Source organism: Ctenopharyngodon idella, chromosome 24 (genome assembly GCF_019924925.1).
Source record: "Ctenopharyngodon idella isolate HZGC_01 chromosome 24, HZGC01, whole genome shotgun sequence".
Taxonomy (NCBI): Eukaryota; Metazoa; Chordata; class Actinopteri; order Cypriniformes; family Xenocyprididae; genus Ctenopharyngodon; species Ctenopharyngodon idella.
The window spans coordinates 23,298,867-23,315,754 of NC_067243.1; the positions used below are offsets into that span (position 1 = coordinate 23,298,867).

At 37.5% G+C, this 16,888-nt stretch overlaps 1 protein-coding gene across 3 annotated transcripts; it reads right to left on the reverse strand.

Annotated features, from left to right (window-relative positions):
• Window positions 1-1,514: 1,514 nt before the first annotated feature.
• LOC127507603 (uncharacterized) lies at window positions 1,515-14,490 on the reverse strand. Of its 3 annotated transcripts, none has more exons than XM_051884844.1 (6): window positions 14,112-14,490; window positions 9,267-9,355; window positions 7,666-7,752; window positions 6,124-6,219; window positions 4,620-4,801; window positions 1,515-4,521 (listed from the first exon to the last, which is right to left on the reverse strand). In XM_051884844.1, exons 2-6 carry the CDS (start codon window positions 9,343-9,345, stop codon window positions 3,649-3,651), a joined length of 1,317 nt encoding a protein of 438 aa, XP_051740804.1. In that variant the 5' UTR covers window positions 9,346-9,355; window positions 14,112-14,490; the 3' UTR covers window positions 1,515-3,648. The 3 variants fall into 3 exon arrangements, with proteins under 3 accessions (XP_051740804.1, XP_051740803.1, XP_051740805.1); XM_051884843.1 differs by lacking the exon at window positions 14,112-14,490 and adding an exon at window positions 9,788-9,865; XM_051884845.1 differs by lacking the exons at window positions 6,124-6,219; window positions 14,112-14,490 and adding an exon at window positions 9,788-9,865.
• Between the last annotated feature and the right edge of the window lie 2,398 nt (window positions 14,491-16,888).

Genomic DNA, 16,888 nt, shown 5'->3' on the forward strand with positions numbered 1-16,888 from the left:
GTCGCAGGATTCAGAGAAAATGACGCCCAGCGTCATTATATACAGCGCATTCCCACCCCTAATTTGTGTGCTTGAACGCCATTGCAATGCAATGCAATGTCATTATGCCAATCAGGCTTCAGGATTCTAGTAGAAAGGTGTTTCCCCATAGCATCATCGATGACACAGCGTCTTGTTCCCTCATTTCAGGGAACCGAGGTTACGTCAGTAATTGGAGACATTTTCTCAGCAACGCTCTTTAATGAGTATGTATATTTGTGGTGCCGGGTATATAAGGGGGTATTGGGTATATGTGATGGTATTAAGTAAATGTGGTGGTATTTGGTATATGTGGTGTTATTGGGTATGTGTGGTTTTATTAGGCTTGTGGGTAGCACTGTTGCCTCACAGCAAGAAGGTTCTCGGTTCAAGTCTTGGCTGAGCTAAGAGGACTTTCTTTGGTAAATGTGGAGGCATTGGGTATATATGGGGATATTGGGAGGATTTGTTGTATTGTGAGTATATTGGGTATGTTTGGGTGTCTATAATTATGTATAATTATGGTATTGGAAATATGTTGGTGTATTGGGTATTATGTGGTTCCATTAGATATAGTATCTGGTGCTGTTGGGATATTGTGGGGCAGGGGAGCATAACTCTGGCCCTTGAGGTCCACTTTCCTGCAGAATTTTTCCAACCCTAATCAAACACACCTGAGCTAATCAAGGTCTTCAGGATTACTAAAAGGTTATAAGCAGGGGAGTTTTATCAAGGTTGGAGATAAACTCTGCAGGAAAGTGGACCTTGATGGCCAGGGCTGAGAACCCCTGATGTGGGGTATCCAGTATATGTGGTGATATGAGGGGTTGTTGGGATGTGTGGTGGTGTTTGGTATACATGATGTTGGGATATGTGGTGGGAAAGGCTATATGTGATTATGGTAAGTGAAATAAGTCTTTTTTAATCTGAAATGTTTTTACACAATACATTTGAAATGGTTTATGATTATTTCACTCTTTGTTCAAATCATAGTTTTAATGTGGTAAAATAGTTTTGTAATACATGTATAATATATTGATATTTTCTGGGTCTAGAACATAATTTATAAAAGACATTTGCAAAGTATCAAAAATAAATGTTAAAGGTTGAAATCAGGTCAAATAAAATGAACCCCTTGAAAATAAAATTGCCCAAAGTAGAAACACCCAAGAAGAGTTACAAATATTAGTTATGTTTAATCTGTTCTCCCCAAGGTTGATGGTCTTCAGTGGAGTTTAAAAAATTGCTAACAAATTGCTGATAAAGTCACATAACCAACATAAATGCTTCAGCTAACTAGGGGCAGTTATTTGTGAAATTACAGCACTAGTATCCATTAGATCTTCAGCTTACAATTTCATAGCTTGTATATTGTGTAACATTAGCAACACTGTATAAAATGTGTAAAAACTCAAAATAACATGATCACATAAAAAAATAAAAGAAATAAAAGAAATCCAGGATTCTACTCGAACAAATCACATATGACAAGAAAGTCAGTGCATTAGATTCTCTTTAATATCAACAAGTACAAATGCATTTTCTTCAAAAACGTGATACAGAAAATACATTGCCTCACATTATTCTGGTTTCTAACGCATTGAGAATGTTTTCTAGGCCAATAAAGTTAACCTGAGAGTTCATGTTGTTAGACCTTTACAGGGTGAGATCAGCCATCCAAAAAATATATATTTAAATAGGCTAATGAATAAGAATAAAGCAACAGCAAATGTTCCATTTGAATCTAAATACAGCTTTGCTAATGTTGGAAGCTAATTGCTGGCCTGTAGAAGAAGGTAATGATCACACTGATTGACGTCACCACCACACTGATTGAAGTACAGGCACTATTCACTGTGAGCACTGCAATGAAAACTTTACAACAGCTTATTCAGATGGAACTGATCTCTGCCATACATCACAAAATTACACCAACATGGAGCATTTCCTGAACATTTCAAAGCATAAAGACGACGTATTTGTCTATACCTGATGGAGTGCATACAGTGTGCGCGTGTGAATGTCACAATAATCACACTGGACAAGTTCAAACAAAAGGCACCAAAACTCAGGAGGGTCTTTCATCACCAAACCGCGCACTAAATATCAAAATATAATAATCACTGCTGACAAGCATAAGCCATGTCAAATATTTGAGAGATGTTTTCCCAAGAAGCAGACGTATGTCACCAAGACACACCACACACTTTTGTGTACAGATATCAGAAAAACATTTAAAAAAAAAAAATAATAATAATAAATTCCCAGCAGATTGACTTACAATTGAAACCATAAATGTTGCAAAAACTTACCCGTGTACACTAAGTAAGCTGTGTTACAAAGTGATAAAACTAGATTGCTCCCATTATAATCAACAAAACTGTAGACACGATGAGCGCCCGATGTTGCTCTGCTAGCATAGTTAGCTTCACTGATTACAAATAGAGATATCAAGGTTTGTTGCATTAGGATGTTCACTTTCAACATAAATTGCATGTAATTTATATCAGGGATCATCTCAACAAATTGCAAACACTCCAAAAGAAAGTAAAAAAAATTGATTCACTAAAATGAAAACGAATCAAAGATGTCTTGGTGACATACATGTGCTATCAGGGTTGTTGCATTTTTCTAAATGGCAAAATAAAAATTCAATACAAACCAAGAACAACAATCATTATATATATATAAGCATAAACATTATCATAAAAATATTTTGATCTATATTCACTGCGCAACATTAAATCAAACTAAGCCACATGTAAGCAAACTTGTGCATTTCCTTGTGGATAGTGCAATATCAAGCCTTTGCAACTGAGCATTGCTCCACAACTCGTTTCAATTCATTTTCCAAATACCAACACTCCATATAAGGTATAAAGTGGGCCAGTTTCAATGCTTTACATAATCGCAAAATTCACATTTTTTCCAAGCACTGAAATTAGTATTTGATCAAACATGTTGAATATTACACATTTAATAAAAGACGCTTAGTAAATGAAATGACTCCTCATAGAGGACTACTCTTACTGTGTATCTTTCAACCCTGGATAAACGCAGAGAAATATCAACTAATTTTCAAATGAATAAGGAGGCCAACAAAGGTTGTGCTTTGTACTGCCAGATACAATGACTAATCATATTTAGTCCTCAATCTGTTAAGAAAGTGTTTGAGATGTTTAGTTGATAGTACTCCAGTTTGACATTTCAGCCTTAGTATTGGCGTTTGCAGTCATGTGTGACATCGTTTCATCTCCTGAGAGCTCCTACTAAATTTCTTTCTCAGCATAAACCTGCACAGCATGGCTATGTACCCATGTGAAGAAAAATAAATAAGAGATATATTCCCAAACAAATCCCATTGTTTAGCAGCTGCAAAAAAAGCGTGTTTGTTCTCGTTTCATTTATCCAGAAGCAAAATGAATGACTCAAATTCTCAGGCTGTGTTTCTCTAAAATGGCCACTGAACAACTTAAGTAATTTTCACAGTTAGTACTCACACCATGACATCCAGCTCAGTTAAAACACAAAAAAAGCTGCCTTTCACTGTTAACAGAGGAAATAATGTACAAAATAAAAGCACAAAATACAAAAAGTTCAAATAAAATGAAGGTTCCCCAAGGTTCTCTATCAGGTCCAAGCCACTTTGCGGGATATGGCCTGTTTAAAGCACTCTGGGTCCGTGTTCCCGCCTGGTCGCAAAGCTTTTTCGAGACTTACCAGAACGTTCTGATGGGACTCGCGAATGTTGACAGGGTGTTTGGCTCTGAGCAGCTCGTAGGCTGCAATAAGCCTCATATTTTGTTTGACCATGAGGTATTGAATAATACAAGTGGGGGCGAGGGAAAAACCATCACGACAATGCACCAACACTCGTTTCCTCTTCTCCGTGGAGGCATCGATGCACTCATTGATGTCCTCGAAGCAGCGGTGCTTGAGGGCGAGGCCTTCTTGGACGGTGTCCGGAAGGTCACTCATGTCCACTTTGAGCCGAGACCAACTATGCTTGACACCCCTTGAACAAGTACAAGGAATGACTCTCAAACAAGTCTCCCCAGGCAGGCTGCTCATGTCGATGATGCTATCGATGTTATTTCGGCACAACGTACGTCCGCTATAAGCCGCATTCAGGTTGCCCACGTAAATGTAGTCTGTAACCTTGGATATGACCGGATCGGAGTACTGGAAGTGTTCAGAGACGCTCTGCTTGGGTTCTGGAGTCTCTGGGCCTGTCTTGGCACTGCCGGAAACTGCTCTGCGACTGTAGTTGCGCATTTTCTTGGATCCGGAGCGGGAAGGTGGGTTAGAGTCAGACTCAGAGCTGCTATTCCAAGGAGGGGAGAAGAGTGAAAAGCGACTAGAGGACTTGCTCTTGGTGAGGTGCTCCACCGGACTAGAGAGGCCAGAGCTGGAGGTGGTGGTGGAGCCAGAAGCGCAAAAGAGAGACGCTCTTTCCAGGGAACCTGTGCTGCTGGCTGCTCCGGCACTATGGGCCTGCTCCATCTGACAAAAAAAGTCACATCATTAAGAAAGGGGTTCAAACTGGACATCCTTTTTTGCAATGAGTTACAAGCAGCTGACTTGAAAGTACTTCCACCTACCTGAGCTTTGAGGTTGTTCTTCCATTCCTGGGTCTCCAGAGCTTTAAAGCGTCCATTGCTGTCGGAGGACACTGAGAGACACAGGGGCCGATGGGTCCTGGGGGGTAGCTGGGGTGTCAGGGCCATGGCTAGAGGCCGGGAGTCAGGCTGCTCGTTCCTATTCATCAGATCTGGACAGGAGCCTTCGATACACAGAGCGATTAAGATCAATGAACAGGAACTGATTTTTTTTTTTAACTAGACTTTCTTTAACAAGAATTAATGTGCTTTCATGCAAAATTTTGACAATACAGAATTCACTGCCTGCAATAACCTTGCACATTTTCATGCTCAGTGTGAAGGGGTCCTTATGGATGCATTAAAATATGCATCAACAAATCTGGTTCTGAGTAAACAAGATGGTTTTAGATGCATATAGATCAGGGGTGGTGAACTCTGGTCCTGGAGAGCCTCAGTCCTGCAGAGTTTAGCTCCAATCCTGATAAAAACTCACCTGCCTATAGCTTTCTAGCAACCCTTCAGGCCTTGATTAGCTTGTTCAGGTGTGTTTGATTAGGGTTGGAGCTGAACTCTGCAGGACTGTGGCTCTGCAGGATCAATGTTAGCCACCCCTGATATAGATGGTCAAATAGATACAAGAAAGAAAAGACTAATCAATTCAGTATGCAAAGAAAAGAAAAAACTCCTTCAACAATGCTGCTGATCTAGATCCTACTAGATGGTTTGATGGGTAAATATTTTGAATTCAAACAATTCCAATTTAAAGGGGTCATGAACTGCGTTGTTTTATTGTTTTATAATGTTTCCTGGGGTGCACTTATAATGTTAGTATGCTTTTTACATCAAAAATTGTCATGATTTAGAAATGAAAGGCATTTTTCCTACCATGATTCTCTGTTTTAAGGGGCGTGTCTGCTGTGAGACTTCAGTGTAAACGCCCACTGCTGTGGTTGGCTAACATCTTTCCATTTGAAATAGCTAAGTATTACTCTCTCGAAAACTTTTAGGACGTTTTTACTATTACAGCTCTCAAGGTTAACTAATCGTGAAAAGTGTTGCATTACATTTAGATCTATGGCATTACATTTAGATCGTGACATGAAAGGTTGCAGTGATGAACATTGTAGCCAATCACAGACAACGATGTTGTTGAGCACATGAAAGCAGTGATCTCATCATTGCAACTCAATTTCTGCACACTAACAAATGCTAACAGTGCAAACGCGATGTAACTAAGAGATTCGTTGAATAAAATGTGAGTTTTGGCGCATTGTTTGATTGACAGCTCCAGCAATTGTAAAGGAAGCGTTCTTTGATCGCTTTCTATAAATAATTTAATCATCGTTTAAATAACAGATTATTTTTATCCTACTAAGAGAAACAACATTAAGTTGACCATTTAGTCACTGGTTTGATTTACTGACACATAGACAAAGAACATCTGACTGTACATGAATCATTATATCAGATCAGGCATTAGAATTAACTGGGGTCAATTACTTACATGTTGTTGCATTACTGTTGAGTCCATATCGTAAAAGTCTGTTTGCAAATCTGTGCCGAAATGCGATTGATTTACCAAAGAATCCACAGTGAAATACTGAATACAAATAAATAAAACTCAAATGAGACATTCACATTGTTGAAAATAAATAACCATATTCCCAGCATTAGGATCCTTTGAAAGGTAATGTTATTTTTGTCCTGTATCGCTCTTCTTTCCTTCTCATCGCATTAACAGGCCAGCAGGCGGGGCTAATGTTGCAATGATGAGGTAGGCGTTGATTTCTTCTGCGGAGGCAGCGTTTAACCTATCTATGTCATAGATAGACACATTCCAGGATCAGTCGTTCGCTGGGCCTGGTGTCAATAAAAGCTTTAATTGGACTAACAAGGAAGTTTTCAGTTCTAAAACTTACAGAATATTCTTATAGTACGATGACCTCTTATATAACAAAAGCTCAAGGAAAAGTTGATTTCTCAATTCATGACCCCTTTAAGTCTGTGTTTGTTTTCTAATACTTTTGCCAACTAAGACCGCAAAGTTTAAGATGTTCTATCGACATGATGATTGTGGGCATTCTAACAACTCCTAGGCCCAGTTTCAAAGACAGGGCTTAGATTAAGCCAGGATTAGGCCTTCAATTAGGACATTTAAGTAGCTTTTATAAAAAAACATTTTAAAAAACATTACTGGTGTGCATCTTGAGACAAAACAATGGCAGTGACATATTTTAAGATATGCCAGTGCAAGTTGCTTTCAGTTCAGACAGCTCAAACATAAATTTTAATCTGGGACTAGGCTTAAGCCTTGTCTGTGACACTGTCCACTAATGTAATGCAGAGTCCCACTTCAGCCGTGCCCTAAAGTGCTCAACAGGCTGATGAGAAACTGCCCTTAAGTTTCTCCCTATAAGGCACCTGTCTGTCAGCGAGTGTGTGATTCAATGAGGACACTCATTAATGGAGCTGAGAGTTTGATCCAGGACAACACGACTCAGGCATTAATACTCCCACATATCTCACTTCAGACAGCCATTCCATCGTTTCATTGTTCCACCAATTGACTGTGTATGTTTGTTTACACGACACAATGCTAAAAAGCTAGTGTGACAAAATCTGCCTGAGTATTCGTTCAGCTGCAACTAAATTTTAGGTACCTGCACATTAGCTGGTAAAAAACAACCAATGTCAACAGTGCTGAAAGACATTGAAAGCATTGCCAATTTCAAAAATTAAACCGTTCCATGCAATGATAAAGCAAACACAATTTGTAGCCCAGAATCTCAATATGAAATTCCTTGTTATTTCTTAAGCTTTCTTTTAATTGCAATAAAAAGTTTTAAATTTGCTCTTATTTTACTAAATCTGGTTTGTTAAGATTTTATTGACAAATGGACTGAATACCCATGGAGAACATACTAATAAGATATTTAACAGAACTAAATATTTGATAGACAGTGACATACAGTACATGAATGTCTGCAGAATACAGAAAACAACATGTGATGTCCTGAATAATCCAAACACATACTGTAGTACTTACCAGTGGCACATGCTGAACGAGAAATGGGCTGGAGCTGCAAACGATTGCGAATCTTGAGAGAGTTAAGTAGATTTTTTGCAATCATGCCTGGATAAAATAGAACAAAAGAACAAAGCAGAATAAATAAGTGAAATACTAAGGTTGTCTGAACCAGAAACAAATCACCAGAAGGGTGAAGAAAAACTCTATGATTCTATGAAATCTAAATTGGAGTTTGGTGGTTTCAGTCCATGTCTGCACTCAGGGGTGTATATAAAAACTTTCATCCAATCAAATGGTCTCTAGAAAATAACAAATCATGGTTCACGGCTGTGGCGTAGGTCACATCCACAAGTGGCATTGGTCAGCGAATCACAAAAACTTGGGTGCAAAGTTTGATGTTTAGAAACATAGTAATTCAGAAGCTTAAAATGTAAAATATTAGGAAGCTTAAAATGTAAAAAGAACATGAAAATATGATGTACAGGGTTCCCTCAACTTCTGACTAATAACTATCTTCACTGAATTTTGTAGACAGCACTAGTCAATGAAATACTTACATTTTCATAACTTTTGTATTAATCAAAGTTATTAATTACAAAATAAAAGATACTTTTCCAGGCCTCTTCCATTTCCTGTTATTTCAGGTTTTTCATGCCCATGAGAAACCCTTATCATAATATCTTAGACTGTTGAAAGATAAAGATACACACTTACACAGTAAAAATATTTTTAATAGAAAATGAATGTATGTAAGATGCTACAGTAAAACCTGTTCATTTTAAGGTACCTTACCATATGCAGTAAAAATTATGATAGATTTAACATGACATGTTTTTGAAAGTTGAAAGCAATGTCAACGACCGAACAAAACATTGAGCTGACCATAAAAACAAAAGTGCTCAGTGCATACCAAATATGTGCATCATCAGTATATCTCATCATCAGTATCTTTCCACTGTAAACATTTATGAAGTAAAAGGAATTATCAATAATTTACAGTAGGAAAAAAAAATAAATAAATCTAGGTGACAGTGTGTAAAATTGTGTTGTTGTTTTTTTAAGCAAAACATTTGGGTCACTTATAAGTGAAAACTGTAAAAAGAAGTTCCCAGAAGTCCATGTGTGATGCACCACATTTGATTACTTCATTTAAATACTTACATTTGTTCTTATTTTGTAAACATTTACATACATTATGGTGTTTTGTGTTACATTTTATGTTGTATAAAAGTTAATGTTTGCAGTTATTTTAGTATTATGCATGTTACCCTGATAGTGTTTCATATTTGTGGAAAGGTTTATGGAAACACCATTAATGACTAATCAAGGCCATGCTGACTTTTTTTTTTTTCTTTTTACTAATATGGTGATCATTAGTAGTCCAAGAAGGTCGGTAAATTTACATTATACACGTTTATGTGTGTGTGTGTTATATATATATATATATATATATATATATATATATATATATATATATGACACACATTGAATTACTAGCAACTGCTTCTATGTAAAAATGTGTTTTTTTTAAAGTAAGTGTAACCATATTTATTAAAAGTAAAGAATTTTTGGAAAGACAGTTCTCATATTCAAAAAGGCAGGTTTGAAGCAAATCTCACCATTTTGTTTGGAATGCTTTTTCTTATCCAGCTGATGAGGTGCCATGATGTCTCTGCTCCATTTTTCCAGCGTTTCCATCTTCCACCCCCTGTAAACAACATGGGCAATCACGTTTATTTCTCATCATAAGTGATATTTGCAGTGTGAGGCATGCATATGCTGGTCAGATGTGCGACTGCAGTGAAGGGGACAGACAGACACCCCCGCACTCAAGCATTCCAGGACAGTCTGTTACACAAATATATGGCGTGATTTCACAATCAAATACTGCTTTCATGCTGCCGAACACAGTCATTATTATATAAACGCACAGTGAATGGCTCGAGTAAAACCATCACTGCGTTAAATAAGCGTTTATGCTTCATCAGATGTGTGTGTATCCATCCGGATGGATGTGCTGTATCAGTGCATGCACGCGACTCAAAACAACAGACAGTAACAAACATAAGACAGACATACAAGACATTTATAACGTTTGTAACCAGAAAATATATTAAACACAAGATTGTTTTAAACAAACCCCAGCCATTCATCTTTGCAGCGCTCAGCTGAATGAAGCTCACGTGGACAATGACGTCACGGAAGCGACATGCTACGCATCATGGGAAATGTAGTTGGCCGTAGTGGGTAGACAAGCTTTAAGAGAGTTTAGTTGAAATTCATTTTAGCTTTAAATTATTACTGATTAAATTTTTCTCCCATCTTTTTAAACCTAATTTAAATGTGAAAGTGTGAATTCTTATCAGTACAAATCTTAAATTTTAGCCTCCCAATTAATTTGAACTCATTAAAGAAGGCAGGCAGACACATGAAGCTAATGCTGCCTTCACATACTTTCGGAATTATCGTAAATGCGAATTTCCTAGTTAGAAATGAGACATGAACATGCTATCAAGTCATATTTATTCCTGGGAAACGCAGAGATAATTTTGATACCTGAGTTTCCTAGTTGGGCGTCCAACTTTAAACATGCATGGAGGAGAGGAGAATGATTACTTTTGTGACTGGGGTTCATTATTAGTTTTTCCACAAGAGCTACATCGCCTTGTCATTAAAGCAGTGCATATTTATATATGAATAACCATTTATAGCATATTTTATGTTTTATACACAGCGAAAATAGCATGTACTTGACCGAAATTCCAGAATCTTCAGCAAGTTGACACAGTAAAACTATACAGTAGAATGTATGATTGACAACTAATAACATTTTAGTCAGGATTCGTAAGCAATCTCATCTTGTATACCTTTTGGCTTTGATATTACATTAAAAAGACATTCTCACAGTGCAGCATTCCACTTTTCAACATTTATTTACATGTATTAGATACCGTTTGTGTTTTTCTTTTGGTGTAACATGTGGGTTATGATGTTAAAGTATGAACCTGGCATCCTTGATTATTCCTAATTCTTTCCAACAACAAAGCCCTTGAATGCAATAAACTCGAAATTACAACGTCAGAAGTGGGAAGTAGGGAATTTCCCATAGCACATGAGGGCAGCATAAGCACAGGAATGTTTAATAAATCAAAACCAACAGGAAACAAGGAACGCAAAGAGCAGGAACAAAGAAAATGTAAGAAACAAGAATACAGGAAACAACCAACAAACAAACACTTGGGCTATGGTGTGTTCAAGTCCTCCTGGGAAGTTCGTATTTTGTGTTGGGAAACCATGTTTACGACGTTAGGTGTGTTCAATTCACTTTCATCAAAGCAAGAATAATGAACTACACAAAAATACAGCAAGGTTTTTTATGTTTTTAATTAATTTACGAAGAATTTAATTTAGTATTGTTGTATTCCACCACATTTCTCACTGACATGCCCCCAACTCATAAAACTCGGGGCTCAAAGAAAAAGTTTCCTACTTGTATTTATGACTTTATAGTGGCGTTCAACTTCAATCTTTCTGACATGACTTGAACGTACCATTATATACACTGACATAAGATAAAAAGGTGCAAGCAGTCAGGGAGTTACGAGGGGAACCAAAAAAATTACAAAACTCTAGTACAAGAAACTGAGACAAATTAAACATAAAAGTCTAATTTGATGATAAAAAAAAAAAAAAAAAAAAATCATAGATTTAACAGTTTTGCTCCTGTTGTGTGTGGAGTGCTGCGATGTGATCAAGACAGCACAACACAATATATTCACAAACAACCAGAGTCCCGACTGTGAACACGAGAAATCTTGGAAAATCTCTTGCGGTCAAACGTGGCTTTAGAGTAAACAAACATGGCAGCCGATGGGCAAGATGAAATGGAGATAATAGAATCGTGTTATGCTTCCGTCTTCCATCATCTCGCTTTCTGATTGGGTATCGTTTCGTTCCACATGACAATCTACAGAGTGTGTGCGTGATTGTCGATTTCCAATCGTAAATTTTCAACATGTTGGATATTTTACGATTTGAGATGGGTGCGGCCCCGACATTCTTCTGAGCAGATTCAGTCCCTCTTTAACACATCACACCACAGGAAAATCTGATGGATGTAGTGCAGAACTCCTCCATTGCACAGGAAAATGCAGAAATCTTTGGACATACCACATTTGAGCACCATAGTAATACTTCCGGCATTTTCGTCACCAGTTTTGATGTTATCGTTGAGTGTCACATTAAGAGTGACTCAAAAGACAATTTGAAATCCAATTTAAGCAGCCAGAGTGTCCAGACTGAGGCTACATTCACACTGTCAGTCCAAACCCAATTATTTGTGTATCCGATTGGAAACTGATCTGAAATGATTGACTGTCCACATTGTGTATCGCAACTGTTCAGATATGATTCCGGAATATCTGCATTGGTTTCTATGGCAATGACGTTGCATTGGTAAAGATATGCCAAAACAACAACAACCGCAACATGGAGGGGTTTGCAATACAGATGTTGTCTTATTTACAACATGACAATATGAAGCCACCACGTGCTGGACTACTGCGTCTTATGAGAAAGCAGCAGAAACATAGGAGGCTGGTTTGTGCGGCTTTGTTCCGCCGGTTACAAAACATTTCTCTATTATATTGTCATTTTCTGCTCATTATTCTTCTGCATTTTCACCACTTTGCAACAACACAACTTTGTTTCTGCATTGACTTTAATGTTTACCTTTTACATGGTGTGAGAAGTCACATAAACCAAATCCAATCAGAACAGTCAGACTGAAACAGAATTCCAGAAATGCGATTTGAATAGAATTTCAAACCACATATGAATGTAGCTCGAAACGGATTTGTAAAAATCACATTTAATGATTTCAATTTGGATTACATGCACAAAAAAATGGATTTGGACTGACAGTGTGAATGTAGCCTTTGAAATGTGATTCCAATCAGATTTTTACAGATGTGTTTTAAGCCTCATTCAGACTGCAAATCTAAAGAATGCAAAATGCAAAACTAAAGAGCACAACACAAATCGTATCCGAACAGTTGCAATACACAGTGTGGACAGTCAATAATTTTAGATCAGAATTCAATCGGATACACAAATATTCCGATCAGGTTTTACAACTCATCATACTACTGAAACAGCTTTGTTAAAAGTGAAGAATGATTTGTTACTTGCAGTTGATTCTGGTGAAAATGCAGTTTTGATTTTATTGGATCTGAGCGCCGCTTTTGACACGGTAGATCACAATCTCCTTCTGTCACACCTTGAATACTGGGTAGGCATTAAGGATACAGCACTACTTTGGTTTGAGTCATATCTTAAATCTAGGACATTCTCAGTGGCTATTGGCCAGTTTTTCTCATCATCTGCTTCTCTCTCTTGTGGGGTTCCTCAAGGGTCCATTTTGGGGCCATTACAGTTCTTTTTAATCTGTACATGCTTCCGCTCTGTAATATAATTAGGAAATATAAAACTTTTTTTCATTTCTATGCCGATGATTCTCAGTTGTACCTTCCATTGAAAATTCGAGATTCTCTGCAGCCTCTCATGGACTGTCTTGAGGATATTAAATGCTGGATGGCAAATCATTTCCTCCAGCTTAACAATGAGAAAACTGAAGTGATTATTTTTGGGCCCTCCAAAACCAGAAACTCTATAGCTTCTCTTCACTGGCTTCCTGTCTTTTTTAGAATTCAATTCAAGGTTTTGCTGATTGTTTTTAAAGCTCTTAACGAACAAGCCCCATCTTATATCTCTGATCTTATTTATTTGAACTCAGCTCCTAAGTCCCTCAGATCTCACAATAAAGCTCTCTTACATGTCCCGTCACATCTTAAATCAAAAGGTGACAGAGCCTTTGCAGTTGCTGCTCCACGATTATGGAATCAGTTGCCACTTAACATTAAGAGTGCTCCTTCTATTTCTGTTTTTAAATCTATAGACTCAAGACATATCCTTACTCTTTACTCCGTTCCCGATTATTGAATTAAAGATTAGTAATTGTTATCTTATCTTTTTATTCTATTTTATTTTATAATTTATTGTATTTAATGATTGTTTTGTACAGCACTTTGGTCAGTGTAAGCTGAATTTAAATGTGCTCTATAAATAAAATTTACTTACAGTGTGAACGTAGCCAAACCACATCCATACAGAATGTGGTTTGAATCAGATTTGAAAAAAATGAATCCGATGAATCCGGAGACTACTGAGCTGATAAGCTGAATCCGGTGTGTTTAATCAGGAAGAGTTTGAAGACGTACTGTTGGTGTGCCTTCAGGAACAGGGTTGGGAAACACTGCTATAGCATAACCACAGTAGCATGTAGTACCAATATGCTTTTTTGTTATTTACTCATTGTCCAATTACATTTGCAAAGCACTGTATTTTAGAAACAAAACCCCTTGAATCCATTTCAATTCAAATATACATAAAATCAAATCTCTCACCTTGTTTTGCTGCTACAGCAGATGCTCGTGTGAGAAGGCTGAAACAGCTTGTGACGGCTTGTTATCTGTGCTCAGGGTAATCAGAGAGCACAATCACTTGTGAAACGCTTTCTCTGGCCTCAGAGTTTAATTGAACAGCTTCAGGTTGCTGCAAGTATCCAGGAAACCCCTCCAAAGCATGATGTCACACACAGCTCCTTCAAGATTCAGTCAATTCCAACTGAATTATCGTTTAAAACAGAAATGAACTAGTAAAGATAGATGTCAACAAAGTCAATAAAAAAAGTCCATTGAAAACGCTGCCTAAATGGATTTTCAATCTTCAACAAACGTTGTTGGAGCAATGAGACAGCTTGGTAACGGACCCTCATAAATGCAGGATCAAATGCGGCCTAACTCCAGTGGGTGGTATAACGCTTTATTTGCATAACAAAGAGTCAGTCTGTGCTCCTCCGCCATTCAATTGCATACAAGATCTGAATTACTTATGACCTGGTTCTCTCATCTGCTCAAGTCCGGTCTTGCACAAACACTCACGCTATTATTCCCACCTGTTTCAGAGGTGTGGTCTCCTGAGCACAAAAGACAAGATTTCAATTAGAGACGTGAGACATGCAAATGAGAAGATGTGTTTTATAAAGGTACTTAGGACTGAATCAATCATATCTGGAGTTCAGACGTTTGTATTACCATGTATGGTTGTGTTGTAGCTCAAGTGTACAGTATGTGCAATGTCAGTTGTTGCATAAATACACACATAAACAGTTCGGAGCTATTAATTAAGTACATTTCAAGATAAACAGATTGAAAATATAAGCTTTGTTAAGAATTATTTAATCATTTATTTATTAAAAGCCTATACAAATCAATTTTGCAATTTCAACTGAACAAAATCTGAAGCAAAACTGAATGTATCTCAGTTATATTTTTGTATAAATGCAGTGCAATATATGCATTACCATTCAAAAGTTTGGGGTCAGTACTTTTTTTCAGCCAAGACAGTAAAGATGTTTATAATGTTTCAGAAGATTTGTTTTAAAAAAAAAAAAAAAAAATCCTAAAAAATATTTATTACAGTTTCCATAAAAATATTAAGCAGCTCCGTTATTTTGAATTAGAATAATATTTCACAATATTACTGTTTTTACTGTATTTTTGATAATAGTATATTAGTGTTGGGGAAAGCTACTTTTAAAAGTAACGCATTATAATATTTCGTTACTCCCTAAAAAAGTAACAAACTGCATTTTTTTTTTTTTTTGAAAGCTATGCAATACATTACTGAAGGAAATGCAAATTCACACCTGTACAGTAGAGGGCGCAGCTCAAACCTTTCAGCTGTGCTGCCATTCTGGACTGCAGAAGAATAGGATGAAGGACAATAAACCTCATGAAGTGCTTCTCATTTTTTATTTGTTCACCCTTGTTTCCTTTCCTCATTTTTTTTTCTCTCTCGTCTTAGCTCCACCCCTTAGGATGCGAGGGAAGGATACACCTGTGGTTCCTCTCTCATGACTCCTCAGGAAGCTTCCTCGCCCCTCGCGGTGCAATTAGAGAATTGAGATTCCCTTCAAGATGGCTGAATTTGATCAGTTTCCGGGTCACGGGCTGGAGAACAGAGGAGTATTGAGAATCACTGATCGGTGAACTCATATTACTATGAATGGGAGAAAGTGCAACGTGAAATTTGGCAGAACAAGTCCCGCCTTCTAAACAAAAGAGCTAATTGCCAAGTCATCGAATCAGCTGCTGTTAGAAGCTCTGGTTGCTGTATAAACAGTGGCTGCATCCGAAAACTTAAAAATGCTGCCTTCGGAGGATGCATTCCAAGGTAGGAAGGCATCAAGGCATGTCCAAATCCAAAGTTAGCATCACTTCCTGTCTCATGAGATGCCTTCATCTGATCGATTTTTGGAGGCAGCATAGATGTATCCTTCGCTTTGATATCCCACAATCCTGTGCTGTATAAAAAAAAATAAAGATGGCGTCTGAAAGTTGCGGTTGGTGGTCAGTTTGTGTGTAAATATATGTTTTTGACTATTGTTTTCCACTTTTGATATCATTTCTAGCAAGAAATTACTATTGTAGTAATTAAATATTCGCTTAGTTATCATCAAAGCTCATGCTATTTAGCTGTTGATCATTAAACTGTTACGCTGCCTCAGAAGTCTGTCTGAAATCAGTTTTGTGAGGTGCCTTCTTGCGCAAATGCTGCCTGCAAAGTCATTGCCTGATAGGGCAGCGAGGCAACAAGTCAGCTGCCTAAGTTTTCGGATGCAGCCAATCAGTGTTCTGAGATGCGTGCTAATGACTGCACATGCGCATTGGCTGGTCCAGCCTGAAAAATGCAGTTTTTTGTCATGATTTTAGCATTTAGAAATGAAATTTATGAGACAGTTGTTGTCAGATTTCATTGGTGATTTCAAATATGAAACTTAATCATAAGTTTGGTGAACAGCTTTGGAGAATTTTATGTTTCCTCATTCAAAAAGTTAGGAGCTGTACTTGCATGACTGAAACAGCTGCCCAAGAGACGTTTCAAAGATGGCCGCCAAGTGAAATGACTTGCCTCAAAGGGACTTTGGTTCAAACATTATAGAGTACCTCAGAGATGACGTGTTTTTGTAGGCAAAACCCAGAAGCGAGTTAACATTTCAGGACTTCCGGTTCCATCACCCTAAAGTTTATGGGTTTTTGCTAAATCGCCTGAAATAAGGTCTGTGGTTAACAAAGCCTCTAAATATTTTCACGTTTTGATCTATGACATAAAACACACC